Genomic DNA, 19390 nt, shown 5'->3' with positions numbered 1-19390 from the left:
ATAACATGGAACAGAAACTATTATTTTCTTCGTTTTTGTTTTTTTGAAGACGAGTGGTTCGAGGAATAAGGGGTGTACGCTTCTAATGTGAACTGAAGGAGTGATGCCTGAGCAGGGCGGGCAGCAGAACAATATTTGAGATTAGAACAGATCGAAGAGGTATGATCGCTTTGACGGGATCGAGGTCGAGAGCGCGGAGCTTTACAGGCGGGCTCGCATGAGAGGCATCGGAGAGGTAGTTGCTGTCCTTGTGTAAGGAAAAGAAGCGAGAAAACTGATCGCGCTTGTAGAAAGAAAGCCACTTGAAGGAATAAAAGTCGTGTGGGTGAAAGTGGAAGCGGCAATCAGGCGTTAGGAAGGTAAATAGTTTTCAGATCGAAAGAAGCGAGAAAGAAACTCCATATCGCTGCACCTGCTGAAAATGGGTTGAAACTGACAGGGGAAACAACAAATAAATGAAATCAAAGTAAATGAGGTATCAAGTCTAAATTAAGCGGATTGGAAGGCAAGCATCACATCACGATCTGCAAAAAGTATTTGTCAGTTATGTATTGTCTGGTACAACAGCAAAACTAATTTTGATGACCGAGTTACTTACACAATCACTATCACCCTTGCCTTGTGGCACTCCCATCTCCTCGAATGTTTTAGGTCCTTTGCCAGGTAGTCCACCCGCCGGCTTTTGTGACGCATGGGAAGACGAATGAGAGGGGTTCTGACCAGGTCGCACCATTGACGAGGCAGGGGGGGAAGTCTTCAGAGGCTTCGATTCACCACGAGGGGGGTAGTGGACGCCTGAAGGTGGATGTGAGGAGGAGGGCAAACGATTTCCTCGAGGGTCTGGGTGCGAAACACCACCATGGCCCGGGCCAATGGATTGCATGGACACATTGTGATTTGAGTGGTCAGGGCGCTGAAGGCGCCTTCTTCGGTCAGCACCGGAAGGGTCTGGAGGTGCGGAGTAGCCGATGTCCAGTTTTGGCGTTCCGGGTTCTGGTCGGAGACCTTGGGCTTGTGGATGTACTGGTCCGCCAGCGGGCGGCGGGTTATGGGCTTGCATGGGTCCGCCCGGATTGACAGAATGAGGGCGGATGTTCGGATTGAATCCAAAGGCAGAGGATGATCGCATGTTTGGACTGTAATGACCTGGGGGGTTGACATAACCGGTGTTAGGTGCTTCTGGATATGGTGCTGCCGACATTGGTCGATGGTTCCTAGGCTCTCTACTGGAAATTGTCATGCGCGATGGGTCTGGCATTTCCAAGGTATCTTGTTGAATAGGTTGCACGCTCTGGGGTTCCGCAAAGCGTTGAGCCCGTCCATGGGAAGCATACTGCGATTTTATGCGCGCTATGGCAACGCGCTCGTGATCCTTTCTTGATAGGGTTTTGGAACGAGATATACTCTCGATCCGGGAGCTAGCATCCTTGTTACCCCTAGCTGCGGCCTTTGCGTACCAGATCCTCGCTTCCTTGATATTTACCGGAACGTATATTCCAATCTCATGAAAGTAGCCGAGGGCGAATTCTGCTGTTGCCAGTCCACTCTGAGCAGCCCGTTTCGCATAGGTATACGCCATCTCGTCATTTTTCTCAAAAAGCCCCTCATGTCCGCATAGAAACCATTTACTGATTGCCATTTCAGCCTCAGGTTCACCTTGTCGTGCGGCAAGAGCATTATAATGAAGAGATAAAGCAGGGTTAAAATCACAGCCTAGTTGACAGAGTTCGTAAGCAGCTCCCATTTTCACTTGAGCTTTTGCAAACCCATGGTAGGCCGCTTTCTCGATGTTAATCCTGGCAGCATTTAAATCCCACGGAAGATATTCGTCTGGAACAACAACCTGGGGCAGCTCACGAGCCAGTAGCATTCCGTATACCTAAAGAACGAAGTAACATCAGCAAGGGACCCTTATAGCCCAAAAACGGAAACATGAGACTTACGTAGGCTCCCTGAGGAGCATTTTCGTCGCAGGTTTGTGCGGCATATCGAATATGATCTAAACCTGCAGCATAGTCCTGGCGTTGTCCATGTTGCCCTAGGAGGATCATCATGCCAAGTCTCTATGAAAAGTTGTGAGTTACCGTAGGTTCTAGATTGTAAATTATTTTACTTCATCAACGAGGTCACCCTTACATAGTTAGAAGCAGAATCCCCTAGACTGACACCACGCTCATAGTGTTTGATCGCTTTAAGAGGTTCGCCTGAATTTTCAAATTGCATGCCCATACGGTATTCCGCCCTTGCATACCCTTTCTCACTTGCTTGAGAGTAACATAGAAAAGCCTCCTTTTTATCAACGCGGAAACCAAATTTTCCAAATTCTAGCCACATTGCTTTGATAAACAACGCTCTAGGGTGACTCTGCTCAGCCAGGAAAGAAACGACATTGATGGCGTCAGTTTTCAGTTGGCGCTCAATCTGTGGGGTTTGCGGTCTAGGGGGTTGGAAGGCGGCCATGCGGATCTCGTTTTGCATGGCAACTTCGACATATGAAAGGGCATCTTGAGCCCATGCAAGTTGCATTTCTGGGTCACTTGAATTCAGGACTGCATTGCGGCCACTCTCTAAATTTGCTTCTCGTTGATCATCGGTTGGAGGGACATTGGGCGGGGGGTTCCGCAGAACGGGAAACGGAGAGAAATTAGGCCGTTCGCTCAAGGACTGCAGAGGTTGTCCGTACGCTTCCTGGCCGTAAGCGTCTGAGTACGACCGGTCATCCTGCGGATAACCTTGGTTCGGGACCGACGATGTTCGATTTGGGTATTGTTGTTGTGGTTGTGGTTGTTGGTAATCGTACTGGGCATGTTGGCTGGCCATACGGCCTGGGGTGTAGGCTTCCCGTTCGAGGTGGGCGAGGTTATCTTGCATATTTTCCGGGACTTCTGGCATCACCCTAATAACAGCCGAGTTAGCCAATACAGTACAATGAAGAAAAGTGGAAAGTATGTGGACAGGGAGAGCATCAAGAGAGGGATTCCTTCTAAGTTTTGGAAAGCCCTTGATTGGGACGTGTTTTATTTTTTCGAGTTATTTCACACTCTTTTTCTTTTCCTTTTTCATTCTATGAGGGAAATCATATTACCTTTGAGGCGCTGGAGAAATCACTTCTGGCATTTGGAAAGCATCAACATTGCCTGGATAAAAAGTGGCGCTCATATGAGGATTGGGAGACTGATGGTGAGCAGGCATGGCGTCAAAAAGAGGGACGGAGGATGGCGGGTTTTAATAATAGCAATAATATTCTGGCTGTCACACTGCCTAAGCTTTGCTAACCCCTCTTGGGCTGGGGGGTTCAACATGGGCCTGCTGGTGAGCGTGCACCTTTGTTCGCGTGGAAACGGCTAATTCAATTTGCGAAGCAACCTTGCTGAGACGAGTAAAGGCTGTTGTATTATTCGTATTATTCGCAGGAGCGGTCCTCTCATACAGTGGTGGACATGGTATGTATTCAAACCAGCTATGATCCTGGGCTCATCAGGCCGATGGAGGTACAGAGGAGACTTGTCAGAGGGAAAGGCGGTGCGGAGGAGGACGAGAAAATGATAGGTAATGGACAGGGTGAGAAATTGAAGATGTTCTGAGAACAGCGAGAGCTGAGCCTCAACCCCGCTATATCGAGCTACTTCTCAGGTCTATGATCTTACTTGGAAAGGGATTGACACCGCCAACGGAGAACAAAACAAGGACAAGAACACAAAAACAGGAAGAGCGAAACAGACACACAGTGTAGTTGGAGGTCATCTACAAGAGCCCGAGCAAATGGGGAGCGCGTCATCCGGGCACTGGATTCGAGGTTCGCACTCCACCCGCTGCTCAGTGAGAGGCGCTGAAAACAGTTGTGCCGTGCGGCTGTTGTTGACGATTGGGAGCTTATTGTGGCGTTTGTATGATAACTCCTAGGAGTAACTAATTCACTGCTATTTGTAACTTACTATACTATTGCTCTGTGCTGTTGGCTTGGGAATGTTCATGGGCTTGTCCCGGATAACTTTCCAGAGCTTTTTGCTCAGCTTCTCGTATTGCTTTGGATGACCCGGCTGCTTTTGGGTTATTCATCGAATTGCTTATCCAGGTAGAAATGAAGCCAGTCGAGAGGTAACTAACAAATCTGGATTCAACAGCCACGCATCAGCCACCACCACTATTTTTGTTTCTCAGCTGGTTTTATGGTTTATGGAATCGTTTTTATTTTTACTCTTCGCTCCGCGTTCTTTTTCGGAATTGCAGGCTTCCGTAAAGCCTCACTGCAATAATACCCACCCTTCGAGGATAAACAAATTGCTGACAAAAGTGATGGCTGTGGCCTGGCGGAACACGCCGAGAAGGACATACAATCAGAATCATAGGAGATTCCCCTGATCCAGATTAACCACGAAACCCGAAGTGCTGGTGAAAATCAGACAATAATGGAAGGGCGCTTTGAAGGATTGCGACGTCCAGGCGACATGATCTTGGGCTTCTCAATTCTGACCTAGTAGTTGATGTCTGACCAGAATAAGACACAAAATAATGTTCGTTTCGCTTTGAAATTCCGTCTTGGAGGGACTCAGTTTTCCATCACTTCTAGGTTCCGCTTAAAGTATCCTCTACCACTCTGCCCGGCAGAATGAAGGCATGTAGGTCTGTAGGAGTTCCACAACAACATGCGCATTTTAGTATATGGCCAAACCAGAAGCTAAGGAAGAAACAGAAGGGGGAGCGGCGAATGGTACGGAGGGTCGAGGAATACCGAGGAGCTTCGACTGAAACCATTCTCGCGACAATACGATGCGATTAACACCTCCCGGCCCGCGCGCAACGTGACAGGATGTGCACAATACACTGAGTATAAACATTATATAGGGTTGGAGAAATTTGGTTTCACCTGCTTGACGCACACGTCATTGCCCGTACGACAAGGGGTTTTTAAAGTGTAACTAGCCTATACGAATGTTCCTTGTCATCTAATCCAAGTAAATAATATTGGAGCATAAATCTTGCTCTAAACATACTCTTATACCTAGCCATCATCCCGAGTCATGCAGGTGTAGATATCATTGATGTACAGATTTGGCACAGATTTTGCCAGGAGCAGCAAAGAGATGTTCAGCGCCTTGACAATCTTGGGAAATACGCTAGCGAGGTTAAAGTCTTGGCGTAGCTTGTACTTTCCAAACTCAAACTTTGAACAGGTGTCTGTCGGTATGCGCGGTATAATGCACGATGAAGATTATAGCGGATACCACCCGGCTAGAGAAATCGCTCCCTCAGCGGAATCTCGACTGTTGTTGAACCAACTCTCCGCCAACATGAACACCGTCGAGAAAAACTTCCACCACCCGTTTATCCCTTACGACATCCAACGCCAGTTCATGCAAGCATTGTTCGACTGTATTGAAGGTGGCAAAGTTGGTATATTTGAGTCGCCCACAGGTACCTTGCTTTACTCTTACAAATGGACAGGTTGAAGAAGTTGTCTGACAAATCTCAGGTACCGTATGTTCATCTCATCCGTCGACTGGAAACATCCTATGAGCATATAGGAAGTCCTAATTCGCTAGAGTTTCTTTTTAAATATTTGGAAATGCCGGAGATGTGTTCTTTCAATCCTCAGCCTTTGCCTCTTATCGATTTTTCACTAAAGAAGGGTTATTGAAAACGAGATTGCAAGAACGGCATATCCAGACCTTGCTCCAAAAACGCGTGTTTCATGCATCTAACGTGTTTGCTTTGCTGTAGGGCAAATCGCTCAGTTTAATATGTGGCTCTTTAACGTGGCTCCGTGGTCATAAACGCGCAGCGTTCCTCAATACAATTGACCAGTCACTCTGTCAGCTATATCCCAACCTCATAGATATGGAGGATCTGAGGCTGATGTACAGAGATATTAGCTAATAGTGAACCAGAATGGATGTTAGAATACTCACGGCGAGAGAAAACAAGATTTATCCGGGAGAAGAGAGAGCAATTGGAAGCCCGTTTGGCGAAAATCCGCGCAGATGAAGAACGGCAGCGAAAGCAGTTTGTGGACGGCAACCATACCTCTAAGAAAAGGGTAGGTTATAATAGGTTATAATCCAACAGATTACAGAAATGGGCGATCCTAATTACTCCTTATAAATAGAAATTGACTGCGGGAAACGATGCTTCCGAACAGGGGTATGAGAACCAATTCGAATTAGAAGACTATTATAGCGATAACGAAGAACGAACGGCTGTGGATGCGATTTCGAACACTAAAGGCGTACTCTCTGCTGATACCCTTGCTTTACTCGAGAAGCTAAATGGCGGGCCCGTTGATGATCGCGCCGATTCCGAGCCGGAGGATGAGATTCGAGTATTCTACTGCTCGAGAACACACTCTCAATTGACTCAATTTGCCCACGAGTTGCGGCGAGTAAAGTTACCGCCAAGTATTCCTCCCGAGGTAGGTGATCAGGTTAAAGCTACAGATATATCCTATCCCGATGTTGCCTTGGAAGAGAGCACGAAACATCTCTCTCTCGGGTCGAGAAAGACACTCTGTATCAATTCGACGGTACGGGGTCTTGGCAACTCAACGGCGGTAAACGAACGCTGTTTGGATATCCAGCGCTCTGAAACACCCGCGGAGTATAGATGCCCATTTCTACCCACGAAGGAGAATGAAACCCTTGTCAACGATTTTCGCGACCTTACGCTAGCAAAAGTGCGAGACATCGAGGATATCGGTAAAATAGGATCTAAAATTGGGATATGCCCGTACTACGCTTCTCGATCAATAATTAAATTTAGCGAAGTAGGTTTGTTGCATTTTAATCAACATATCACTTCTCTGCTCAATTAACGATACTATATTAGATCGTCACTTTACCATACCCCCTTCTCCTCCAGAGATCAGCAAGGGATGCCTTAAACATTTCTCTCAAAAACCACGTCGTAATTATTGATGAAGCCCATAATCTCATCGACGCCATTTCCGATATACATTCTGTGTCTGTGTCGCTATCTCAACTTCAATTGGCCATCTACCAGCTCACCACTTACGCCAGGAAGTATAAGACTCACTTAAAGGGGAGCAATAGGGTCTACGTCACCCAGGTGATTCGGCTTGTGAGTTCGATATCTGATTACTTGAAAATCGTTCTGGAAAGAACGCAGCCTGCAGAGGGTGTCCTCCTCCCGTCTGACATAATGACGGGGAAAGGGGTTGATCAAATAAACCCACACAAGTTATCACGGTATCTGCATAAAAGCAAACTGGCGAGGAAAGTCGACGGCTTCACTGAGCAGTCATCTATGAAGTCACAAGCTGCGGACAAAAATGCTACTCGACTTTCAGTTCCTGTTCTCTTTCAAGTTCAAAGCTTCGTTCTCTCATTGATGAACCCATCCTCAGAGGGGAAACTCTTTTACGAGATTAGCCAGAACGATGTCTTCTTGAAATACATGTTATTGGATCCTACCAATCACTTTCGGGAAATCGTAGAGGACTCAAGGAGTGTGATTCTTGCGGGAGGTACAATGTCACCTGTATGTTAAATTCCGTTCCCTTGGACGAAAAGGAAGTGACAAGTTGATGTCTCGTTTATTTGGTAGATGGAAGATTATGCAGAACATTTGTTTCCCTATTTGGATACAGGTCGACTCGAAACTTTTAGCTTTGGCCACGTGATACCGCCTGATAATCTGGCAGCAATCCCAGTAGTCAGGGGAACTTGCAATACCGAATTTGATTTTACTTACGGGAAACGAAATGATGAGAGCATGGTATGTTGAGAATACGCTATCTCTCATCTTGGACTTTCATGATCCACCAGGAAAAAGTCGCTAATTTTTGGACGGCTACAGATAATTGATCTTGGCAAGACCATCGCAGCATTGTGCTGTGTTATACCAGATGGTGTCGTGGCTTTTTTCCCAAGTTACGACTACTTAAACCTAGTTTTGATGATCTGGAAGAAGCACATCCCAACTACCGGACCTAGCATCATCGATTCGATCCAAAGATCCAAAGCTGTCTTCCACGAGTCCCAAGACAAAGCTACAGATGTTGACGAATTACTTCAAGGTTATTCTAGCGCCATTAGCACTGGATCCCAGGGTGGCGCGTTGCTCTTGTCAGTTATGGGTGGGAAGTTGTCTGAAGGAATCAATTTCTCTGATAAGCTGGGCAGAGGGGTGATAGTCGTTGGGCTCCCGTTTCCAAACATCCGTAGTGCGGTATGGCAAGCTAAAATACAACATGTGGAGTCCAAAGCCTATGAATCGTACTTATCCCTGTCATCATCGTTAGATCAGGACCATAAGGGCAAAGAGATTTCGGAGCAAAATCGCAAGTTGAAGGCGAAAGCTGCTGGGAGGGAGTTCTACGAGAATGCATGCATGAGGACTGTGAACCAATGTATTGGTCGGGCAATCAGGCACCAGGGTGATTACGCTGCGATCCTTATGATGGATAAACGGTATAGCAGTCTACGCATACAGAACAAACTACCAAGTTGGATTCGACAAAGCCTTGTGGCGGGGGCGTCAGAGCAGCCAGCTGAGAGAGCAATTGGGGATATTTCTGCCTTCTTTCGAAAAAAAAGAGCATCGAATATAAATACGGCTGGGAATGAGTAGAAAGTGCAAAAGCCATGAAGTAGATCATTGTCCTTTGTTTACATTTACCGAGGTTTTAATCACAGCTCTATCTATCGGATGGATTTTATGTCACATGATTGAATCTAAAATTCCTTCTTGGAGAAGGTAGGGCTTGGGCCCTACAACTTCCCTAACAAGAAAATCCTGACACACACATTAAGCGAGACATCATGAACCTCTGGGGCCTTGAGCTTGCAACCAACGTCGTCAAACTCATCTCAACGTTCAACACCCCGACAGCCTTGTCGAATCCAATATCGTCGACACGATGCCTACCCGACTTTCAAAGACGAGAAAGAGGTGAGTTATTTTAAGTGCTTGTCCACAAGAGATTGATCAAAAACACTGCACCGCCCTCCAACCGCAATGTTTCCAATGAACATCGAAATCAGCAATCAAACGCTAGAGCGCTTTTAATTATCGATTGCTAATACCATATCCTTTTTTTTTTTCGATTATTTTAATTTAGCCGTGGCCATGTTTCCGCTGGCTACGGTCGAATTGGAAAACACCGCAAGCATCCCGGTGGCCGCGGTATGGCTGGTGGCCAGCACCACCACCGGACTAATTTAGACAAGTACCATCCAGGTTACTTTGGAAAGGTCGGCATGAGATATTTCCACAAGACGCAGAATAAGTTCTGGAAACCTATCATAAACCTTGATAAGGTACGTTCTTTCGATTCCTTGTTCATTCGGGTGGATTGAAGTGGGAAACTACTAGGAAGAGAGAAGAAGTCAGGAGGAATGGAGCTTTTGGGTGGAAAAACAAATGGAACGAATCAAAAAGATATCGGCGATATAGGCGATGCACAAGGAATTGGTGTCCATTTGGAATGTAAACGTAGAGGCTGATTGAATTTTCGTGGGTGTATAGCTATGGTCACTCATCCCCGTCGCAACCCGTGATGCCTATGTGAACAACCAGAAACCAAATACCGCCCCCGTTCTCGACTTGCTCCCTCTCGGCTACTCCAAGGTCCTTGGCAAAGGCAGACTCCCAGAGATTCCCGTTGTTGTTCGGGCTCGATATTTCAGCAAAGAGGCTGAGCGGAAGATCAAAGAGGCTGGTGGTGTTGCTGAGCTCGTTGCATAAATACGATGTGTGCATGGTGTGTTGCATGCGAATTGTTTGATTTGGATGCAAATTATAATGGATGGGTGTTAAGGGTGGTCTTTTTAAACGCATGTAATTTTCTATTCTTTTTTTTTTTTTTGTGTCAAGGCCTGTTAGAGCAGTGTCAGGTTTGATACTTTTCATGAAAGAGAAAAGAATAAAAGGACTTTGTGTCACGGATCACTTCTTCGGAAAGCACCAAGGTTACCGTTATTCCGCCAAATGCCAAAGTGCGAAAGAAATTGGGCTGGAGCATAAGGGTTCTATCATGGTGCATTCGAAAACTTAAAGCTTTAATTCCTTTCCTATTGAAAAAGAGGCAAAAGGAAAAAAAACTACGATATAAGATAGAATACCTCAAGTGGAATGAAAAACAACTGATTCCATTCTTTTCAAAGCTACTTTTTTGGCTGTGTCTGACAAGGAACTGTGTCTATATGCACGCGCCGCTGACATGACATCAATGGATTGTATATGGAGAAATCCGAGTGAATTTATTTCAAATGTCCCATTCTCATAGGTTCATTACCTACAGGAACGTGGATATCGTCTCCTGGGGTACTACAAAAGAATCATCGCGGACACCTTTGTATATGCGTGTCAGCGACGTTAATCTAGGACGTGGCTCTTCTATATCTTCGACGTGAGCACCTTGGGCTGCGCGCTCTCAGCGCACGTTGCAAGGGTTTCCCCAATAAACCGAATTGCCTGCTCCATCATCGCGGGGGTAACCTCGTGTCCCGCGTCTTCAAATATGAGATCCTCTAAAGTCACAGCTCCATTGGCAAACCACCCGCCTGGCGAAATCGCCTTTTTCAGCCACATCAGAAACGGCTCTCCTCGCGCGTATGGGACCAACTTATCCTTACCACCAGAGATCAGCATGATTCTTTTCCCCTGTAGACACCGTGTTATGAGTGGGCCGATGACTTTCTTTTCATGATCGGTGGGTTCGGGAAGGATGCCATGGAGCATGGGTTCTGAGACGATAGGGTTGCCCAGCTGGCTCAGGAAGAATCTAGCAGGATCGTATTTCCTGATGGCATCCATGAGCGACTGTGGGAAGGATTCGGAGCCGAGGAATTGGGAGCCTGGCGGTGTGGAATCTTTCCAAGAGGATAGTTTGGAGAGTTTGGCACGTTCAGTCATTAGGCTTGTGTAGTCTGGGGTGCCAATGATGATGACGGCATTAGTGACTCGGGGTTCGTGTAGGAGGCAGTTCCATACTGAGTGGCCACCGAGAGAGACACCGAGGGCAAGGTTAGTTGTGATTTTGCGTGAGGCATCCGGGAAGGCATAGGTGTCCATGAAGTCTATTAAGAGGGAGACATCACGAGCCGTGCCCTCTACAGATTTGTATTAGTACTGGTGAGAGCGATAGATATGGCAGCATGGTGTGGTTGTATTTTATTGTTTCCGATCTCCAGCAAAAAATTGAGGGAAAATAAGTAGTACACCTACGATACGTAGCAAACATATCCTGTGCATGTTTAGGATTTCCCTCCTTCCAAGCGCAGTTTGACAGCTTGTCAACGAGTCTCAATCCATGATTCCGTTGGTCAAATGCTACCGCAATTAGACCCTTGTTTTGCTGGCTTACGGACACTCGCCCCTCCCGCAGTCTGTTGTTCCAATCTGCAATAGCATGGCACGCAAAGCCTTCCATTGAATCTGCCGTGCTCAGTCGTGGGTGCATGAGGTATAGACATGATACCTCCTTAGCTTGCATAGGGAGTTCATCCAGACCATAGATGGAGCAAAGGATTCCAGCAATTGGGAACAGTTTCTTGGACACCTGCGGAGCAGGCAGAGAGTAGGTTTTCAACATTGGATCAATTGGGGAGGCCATATTATTAATCTGTGGCGTGTTTCCAAGGTAAGAGGACTGCGCAACATACTTTGTAGCCATCAAGCAATTGCATTCTCATCGGGTAATATCGATCTTATATCCAGTCTGCCGAAATATTTGAATTGTTCGGAGTCCGAGGTCCACTAAAATGAAAGTCACGTGTTTCATCTTCGGAAAATGTGGGACGTCTAAGTGGTTGTATTAGCATGTCGGCAGCTGAGGCATATACAGTATGTGCGGTGCGCTAGTCCGTGATAGGCAGCCTAGGGCCAACAGAAAATAATATTATTAGGTAAGCCTCAAGTGGGATCCACTCTCGTTGTAACTCCCAAGATATCCAGGTTTAGGCAAGGAGAGAACTATCATCAGATCAAGGCTTCTGATAGATTTCTGTCTCCAGATCTGCTATTCTTGGACCGCCACGGGCCCGCAACCTTAGGGTTCGAGATATCGTAATGATACTTTCATAAACAGCCTTAGCTCCTTTGTTTATTCAAGTAGTCAGTTCTTATAAACCTCCTCGCTGCTGACCTCTGTTAAAGTTTGGAAACCCCTGACAATGAATATTATTATTATCTAGGAAGCCCGCCACAATGGGAGAAGACTCAGCGCCATCAATGACAGAGGGACTTCAGCAATCTTCGTCGCCACAACGGTCGAGTGTTCCACAAAACTTGAAGCTTACGATGCCTCACACTCTTTCCACGAACGGGGCGAGCTTCACTACCTCCTTGGAAGACGAAACATTGCACTCGAGTGACCTAAAGAAAGATCCTGTGAACGGAATCAATGGGACATATGGAGCCCCCGGAACGCTTGTAGAGTTGGGCACGGGATTCGAACCTCCAAGCTCAGAACAGCCCGCGCGTGATATCGACGCTTCGGGACACCAAGGAAACATACCTTATCAGACTAAGCCTGCTTCCATTCCCTCACGAAACCCATCGACTAAATCTGGAAAGGGAAAACAGCAGAGGCAACATGGCTTCTCAACTCCACAGGGGCGGCGGAGTGTGCAGTTTGCTCGAACCGCTTCCGACGTTGAAGGAGGATCGAATTCCAGGGCCTCCTCCATCGGCCCAGAAGATGGAGACCAGAAGGACCGCCGGTTTCATTCGTCCCTGTTCTCAAAACTGAAAACATTCGCTACCTCCCCTCCCTTCCCAACACATGCCCGTACCTCCAGTGGCCTAACTACAGGGGATGAATCCGCGGAGCCTAGACCACCTGGAGATACCGCCACTCCAAGATCAGAAAGAGGGGAATTCCGTTTCCCCAACACTCTTGAGGAGGAAGGAAGCGAGATGGATGCGGATGCGGAGTCAAGTTCTGGGGAACAGGCGGTTGGTATACCTAAAAGGAAGCGGAAAATCCGAAGACAACGTGGCTCGGGGTCCCATACTGCACCTACGACCCCAAAGTCAAGTGCGCGGCCAAGTTTCCATCCAAGCGGCTCTTATACTCATGGAGACAATTTCTTCGGAAGCCATTTCTCTCGCAGGACTGAACCACACACTCCGACACGTGACGGGGTTTCTGAAGATGAAGGCCGAGAAAGGTTAAAACGTGATAATATGTGGAGAAGACGAAACGGATGGCTCCATAGCGCTCGCGGGTTAAGTTACAGCGGTCCAAGTCGGACGGAAGGTCGAGGTTCTCAAGATGAGAAAAGGCTTAGTAATTTTCGGCGTTTAACAGGATTTGGTGGCCAGCCTGACCATGGTGAGGGTCTTACTGCAACATGGAGAAGACACAAGGCAGAAAGAGGGTCCAGCCTTAGTGCTCAGAGATGGCGACAGATTAAAGCAGGGCTAAAAATGATCGGTCACCGCAAAAAGGTCGAAACCACAGTAGACCATGTCAAGTCTGCCGAGCTACTCGCCGAGCTTATCTCTGGCATCCCCGCTGCTCTTTTGTTGGCAAGTATGTTCCAAAGGGACGAGCATGGAAGCAGGCGTATCCCTATCCTTCTTGAGCAGCTAAAGGTTCATATCACGGACAGCAAATTTGACCCACACTCTAGTGATCGCCACTTGACGTTCCGAATAGAACTAGAATATGGCAGCGGAATGACACGGATGAAATGGGTAATTAACAGAACTCTCAGGGATTTCGCCAACCTACATATAAAGTATAAACTCCAAATTGGGACCATGCGGTATATTCAGCTTAAAGCCCATGACTCAGCGCACCCTTTACCCCGTTTTCCAAGAAGCGCCTTCCCTTACCTACGGGGTGTTCGCGGTCTGGAGAGTGAGGGGGAAGAAGAAGCCGATGAAGGAGGCTTTGAAACTGCAGGAGATGGTACCAGTGGTAACGAAAAAGTAAACAGGAAAAAGAAACGACGCTCGTCCCTAGGTCTTTCCCGGAGACGGTCGAGCTTGACTGCTCCAGTGGAAAGTGGTGCGTCGGGGGTCTTGGAGTCAGGCATTACGCGCGCTGCGTCCATTGGAGGGATTAAAAAGGAATCGTACCCGGAACGCCAACGGAAAAAACTCGAGATCTATCTACAGCAAATGATCCGTTTCCTCATTTTTCGCCCTGACAGTAACAGACTTTGCAAATTCTTGGAACTTTCAGCATTAGGTGTTAGGCTGGCATCGGAAGGTAGTTACCATGGCAAGGAGGGGTTCCTCGTTATTCAATCGTCGAAGGGACTTGATTTCCGGAGAGCACTCAATCCAGCCATGATAAAATCGCGACACTCGCCGAAATGGTTCCTGGTACGACATAGCTATGTTGTTTGTGTTGATTCACCTGAAGAAATGAACATCTACGACGTCTTTTTGGTAGATCCTTTCTTCCAAATTCAGCACCAGAAAGTACGGCTACGTGACCAAAAACCTAAACAATTAGCTCGATCCGCAAAAGAGTCGGCTGCGCATCCACAGCACCATACACTAAAACTTCAGAACTCCGAACGTAAATTGAGATTGCTCGCTCGAAATGAACGTCAGTTACATCAGTTTGAAGACTCTATTCGATTCATGATGGATACCACACCTTGGTCGAAACCTAATAGGTTCGATAGCTTTGCTCCTGTGCGTCCAAATTGTTTCGCTCAATGGCTAGTCGATGGCCGTGACTATATGTGGGTGGTATCCCGCGCCATAAACCAGGCCAAAGACGTCGTGTATATCCATGATTGGTGGTTGAGTCCCGAGCTCTACATGCGGCGGCCAGCTGCTATTAGCCAGAAATGGAGGCTCGATCGATTGCTTCAAAAGAAAGCGCAGGAGGGCGTCAAGGTTTTTGTGATAATGTATCGAAACATCAACTCTGCCATTCCTATTGATTCTGAGTACTCCAAATTTTCTTTGCTTGATCTGCACCCGAATATCTTCGTGCAAAGATCTCCCAACCAGTTTCGACAAAATACTTTTTTCTGGGCTCACCACGAGAAGCTGTGTCTGGTTGACCATACTCTTGCATTCATTGGAGGAATTGATCTTTGCTTTGGGAGATGGGATACTCCACAACATCTTCTTACAGATGACAAGTTGACAGGATTTGAACTGACTGATGTGCCTAAAGATGCGGATCATTGTCAGCTCTGGCCTGGGAAAGATTATTCGAACCCGAGAATTCAGGATTTCTATGACCTCGACAAACCGTATGAAGAAATGTACGACCGCGAGGTTGTTCCTAGAATGCCGTGGCATGACATTGCCATGCATGTGGTAGGACAGCCGGCTCGCGACCTCACAAGGCATTTTGTTCAGCGATGGAATTACATTCTAAGACAACGAAAACCTACTCGGCCAACTCCATTCCTGCTACCTCCGCCGGATTTTAATCCTGCAGATTTGGAATCTCTTGGCCTTGATGGCACTTGCGAGGTTCAGATCCTCCGTTCAAGCAGCACTTGGTCAACCGGAACACCTGACGTGACTGAACACAGCATCATGAATGCTTATGTCAAGATGATTGAACAGTCGGAGCACTTCGTCTACATCGAAAACCAGTTTTTCATTACCAGTTGTGAAATTGAAGGAAAGAAGATTGAAAACCTTATTGGGGATGCTCTCGTGGAACGTATTATTCGAGCATCTAGGAGTGATGAAGAATGGCGAGCTGTGATCCTGATACCTCTTATGCCTGGTTTCCAAAATCAGGTTGATACGGAGGGAGGTACTAGTGTTCGTTTAATCATGCAATGTCAATATCGAAGCATCTGTCGCGGAGAGACATCCATATTCGGCCGACTTCGAGCCTCCGGAATCGAACCGGAAGACTACATCCAATTTTTCAGTCTAAGATCGTGGGGAAAGATCGGTCCACGGAAACACTTAGTAACAGAGCAGTTGTATATTCATGCCAAGTGCATGATCGTTGATGATCGAGTTGCGATAGTTGGCTCTGCTAATATCAACGAGCGTTCTATGCTTGGTTCAAGAGATTCCGAGTGTGCTGCAATCGTTCGAGATACAGATCTGCTGTGGTCCACCATGGGCGGCAAGCCGTACCTTGTTGGTCGTTTCTCTCACACACTTCGGATGCGGCTTATGAGAGAGCATATCGGCTTGGACGTCGATGAAATTATGGAACAAGCCGAAGCTGAATCTGACCAAATGAATGCGCGAGGGGAACCAAATACTCCTTACAACTACAGCGACGATATGCTCGATCGTGAGTTTGATGAGGCTACAGAAAGACAAGATGAGAGAGAGTTATTAGAACGAAGACACCGAATACAAGATGAATTCCTTGCTAGATCGGAAGAAATGCACAGTTTCAACCACGATGTTGATTGGGAACAGGCAAACAACCCCAATCTTAAGAGTAACAAAAAGCTCACCCAGGACTCGAGAGTAATGAGGAATGAGGACCACAAGAAGGATCTGGAGGGCTACGGTGTCGACCAAATGAAGAGTATTCAGGAGGCAGGTCATGGTGATGGTCGTGACTCGTTCATTGTGGATGATAGGATAGAATTCCTTGGCCCAGGATCACCTGGAGATCCTAACAGCCGAAGCAGACAATCTAATGTTCCCAAAGAGCTACCGTCTCAGACCGGAGATCACGGCGAGCACGAGGATTCCCCACCAGCTGCAGCGAAGAACTTTGATCCAAGTGTTCCCAGTTCCAGACCATCCACTCAGCCTACGGCTTATGATCTATCTAGCAATGCCGGTAATCCCTCGCTGCAAACTTCCCAAGATATCCCTAACAGAACACATATAGTTTCGTCTGAAATCAAACTCCCAGTGGTGGATAAGGACTGCATGAGGGACCCTTTGAATGACTCATTTTATTTGGATATCTGGCAAGCAATAGCAGAAAACAATACAAAATTATATCGCAGTGTTTTTCGCTGTATGCCTGATAACGAAGTCAAAACATGGAAGGAATACAAAGAATATACTGCCTATGCTGAACGCTTCGCTGATATGCAGGGCCAAAGCCACTATGAGGCCAAAGCTCACGAAGCCAAAAATAACCTAGAAGCTGCCAAAGTAACTGGTCCTCCTGGCTCTGCCCTGATCCCTAACCAACTGGCAAAGGCTGAAAAGATGGGGCATGATATGAAAGATAAAGTCCTGAACCCAGTTAAATGCGATACCTTAGCTGCCGAAGAGGATTTGAGACACTGGGCCTCAGAAGCAAACAAAGCCCAAATCGAGAGGAAGAGGTTCGAGCTTTCCCACCAGGAGCCTGGCACATCTCAGGGAGAAAAAGATGCATTAAAGGCGACGGAGACGAAATCGTCGCACTCCAGCCAGAATTTGGATGGCGTGATAGCATCATTCCCTGAGGTAGAAAGGAGCCCGCAGAAATGGGCAGACGGTAGCCTGCGCCCGACAGCCTCGCAGTCCCAAAGGCGGAGACGGAGAGCAACCACCCGTTCATCGCGGCGGGAATTCCATGCTTCTGACGATATCATATCGAAGGCTGAAGCGGAAGATTTGATGAATTTGATACAGGGGCATCTTATAGTTTGGCCGTATGAATGGTTAGTAGTGGCGCTGTTTCGATACTTGAGCCAAAACAAAACATTCGGGATATCTGCGAACTAACGGTTTTGCTAATGCCATAGGCTGGAACGAGAGGAACAAGGAGGAAACTGGCTATACACACTCGATCAGATATCTCCTTTGGAAATATAGTAAGCTTTCTCTTCGAGACCTGCTCTTACATCCCTCATACTAACTGGCAATGCCACACTGTAGCAACTGATCGTCGTTCGGTGGTGCATCTCCACACGCTGTGCCTATACCCGTTTTCCAGTATCCTCGTTTATAAACTTTTTCAATACCTTTTCCTATTTTGTATTTTAAGCTGACACTCGGATTCCCGATATTTCCTAGAACATTTGCCTCTTAAATACGTAAGTGTATGTTCCCCTATTCTCCCCTTTACTTTGCCCGTTTGTTGTTCTCATCCCCTTCTCAGTCCCTTTCTCTCCTCTTCCTTAGTTCTTGTGTTGCATTTCTAAGGTGTCAGGCTGCATCATTCAGAAGTTTACTTCAGACATTTGTTACTGGCATTTTGTACAGCCTCCCTCACCCTTTAATTTTTCCTCCTCCAGCCTCTTTCCCAGACTGTTTATATCCTTTCTCTCATCTTCTCTTCATCTTCCTTTGGCTTCACTACCAAGTTCTCACTGCACTCCTATTTCTTTTTTCCTTTTCTCTTGTCCCTTTCACTTACTGCCTACGCTTTCCGCCCATATTATTTTCGTTTTCGTTTTAGAGCGACCTTAGCATACATATACATATATATATATATATATATATATATTAAACTCGCATGATCCTCGAAATGCCCCCTTCCCTCTGCGTAATTTTCAAAGCCCATCGGCTCCACAAACTCACAGAGTAAAAAGACAACTTTCGGGAACCATCATGCGCCTTCATCCAGCCGCATGAGCTTGGAAACCGCGCATTAAGTATGATATAAATGATTTTAACTAGGACAGTGCTTATGCCCAAGCAGACGAGTCTGTTCCATATTGCGTTTGAGGCCAGCATTGCTGGGATCCGATGAAGTCATCGATAGCTAGCTAGTCAGAGGAGGAGCCCCAAAGGATCCAATTCCAGTGTGGGCGATTTATTGCCAATCGAGCTGTTCAGTTATCTGCATGCTTGTGTTGTATGTGGAGTGAGGGGTGTGAGGAGGGAGGCCCATTTTTCAACTGTATTTCGGACGCGATGCGTTTCTTTTAATAATTTGTAGGTAATACTACTTATATTGTTTTCCTTCCGCAAAGGCTTTTTTCTCCCTCGTCTTCGGAAGGAAGCCTCTGTTGATTTATGCCAAACGGTTATTATGCAGCCTAACGTCGTGGGTGCCCCTTTTCTTCCTCCGTGTATTTTGAATTGCGGTCGGAGGTAGGAATAACAGATCGGGCGCATCATGCGAAGCGTGGTATGGTGTTCGCCGAAAAACCACGCCTGGTGTTACGCCTTGTGGGGATTAAAATGAGGATAAGCCAGGGATGATGTCATTCATGCCTGCACGCAGTGATCTCCGTGACTTGTCGCGGTATCGGCCATCTTTCCAAGGTTCCCTCGACCTCACGCTTTGCCTTCAACAGTAGCTGGTATATACTGTACATAAGGCGCATTGGCTCATAACAACCGAAAGAACACCTTCAGTAACTTTGGATATTCCGAGTAGTGTCTCTGAAGAAGCCGGGATTCAGGAACTGCCAAATGCATCGTACATGGTTGTCTGCACTTGGAACTGATAGGTAAAGGCACCCGGAGCGACCAGCACATAGCATGTGGATCTATCTTCGCTGCTCAGCTATGAAGTTGACTCGCAACGTATAATCGATCCCGCTGAGCGACAGAGAGGTAGCTTCCGCCTGGTTTG

General features: G+C 46.9%; 5 protein-coding genes across 5 annotated transcripts; 3 read left to right on the top strand and 2 right to left on the bottom strand.

Moving 5' to 3' along the window:
* Positions 1 to 512: 512 nt before the first annotated feature.
* On the bottom strand, positions 513 to 3192 carry HCAG_03506 (conserved hypothetical protein; the record flags this gene model as incomplete). Its single annotated transcript, XM_001541359.1, has 5 exons — positions 513 to 524; positions 599 to 1879; positions 1944 to 2063; positions 2137 to 2896; positions 3086 to 3192. 5 exons carry the CDS (start codon positions 3190 to 3192, stop codon positions 513 to 515), a joined length of 2280 nt encoding a protein of 759 aa, XP_001541409.1.
* A 2099-nt stretch (positions 3193 to 5291) lies between these two features.
* On the top strand, positions 5292 to 8108 carry HCAG_03505 (conserved hypothetical protein; the record flags this gene model as incomplete). The annotated part of the gene is made up of 8 exons (XM_001541358.1): positions 5292 to 5415; positions 5889 to 6037; positions 6107 to 6409; positions 6823 to 7074; positions 7195 to 7480; positions 7604 to 7731; positions 7813 to 8032; positions 8065 to 8108. The coding sequence occupies 8 exons, from the start codon at positions 5292 to 5294 to the stop codon at positions 8106 to 8108; spliced, it is 1506 nt and encodes a 501-aa protein (XP_001541408.1).
* A 767-nt stretch (positions 8109 to 8875) lies between these two features.
* On the top strand, positions 8876 to 9702 carry HCAG_03504 (60S ribosomal protein L28; the record flags this gene model as incomplete). The annotated part of the gene is made up of 3 exons (XM_001541357.1): positions 8876 to 8907; positions 9077 to 9275; positions 9484 to 9702. 3 exons carry the CDS (start codon positions 8876 to 8878, stop codon positions 9700 to 9702), a joined length of 450 nt encoding a protein of 149 aa, XP_001541407.1.
* Positions 9703 to 10353: 651 nt separating this feature from the next.
* Positions 10354 to 12473, bottom strand: HCAG_03503 (predicted protein; the record flags this gene model as incomplete). Its single annotated transcript, XM_001541356.1, has 4 exons — positions 10354 to 11069; positions 11185 to 11608; positions 12104 to 12125; positions 12268 to 12473. The coding sequence occupies 4 exons, from the start codon at positions 12471 to 12473 to the stop codon at positions 10354 to 10356; spliced, it is 1368 nt and encodes a 455-aa protein (XP_001541406.1).
* Positions 12474 to 13389: 916 nt separating this feature from the next.
* HCAG_03502 (hypothetical protein) lies at positions 13390 to 17749 on the top strand (the record flags this gene model as incomplete). Its single annotated transcript, XM_001541355.1, has 7 exons — positions 13390 to 13495; positions 13622 to 13659; positions 13748 to 13896; positions 13931 to 13975; positions 14184 to 17525; positions 17610 to 17678; positions 17743 to 17749. 7 exons carry the CDS (start codon positions 13390 to 13392, stop codon positions 17747 to 17749), a joined length of 3756 nt encoding a protein of 1251 aa, XP_001541405.1.
* Positions 17750 to 19390: the final 1641 nt, after the last annotated feature.

Source organism: Histoplasma capsulatum, genomic scaffold, assembly GCF_000149585.1.
Source record: "Histoplasma capsulatum NAm1 scaffold_3 genomic scaffold, whole genome shotgun sequence".
Taxonomy (NCBI): Eukaryota; Fungi; Ascomycota; class Eurotiomycetes; order Onygenales; family Ajellomycetaceae; genus Histoplasma; species Histoplasma mississippiense.
This window is presented reverse-complemented; position numbering and strand designations above follow the sequence as displayed.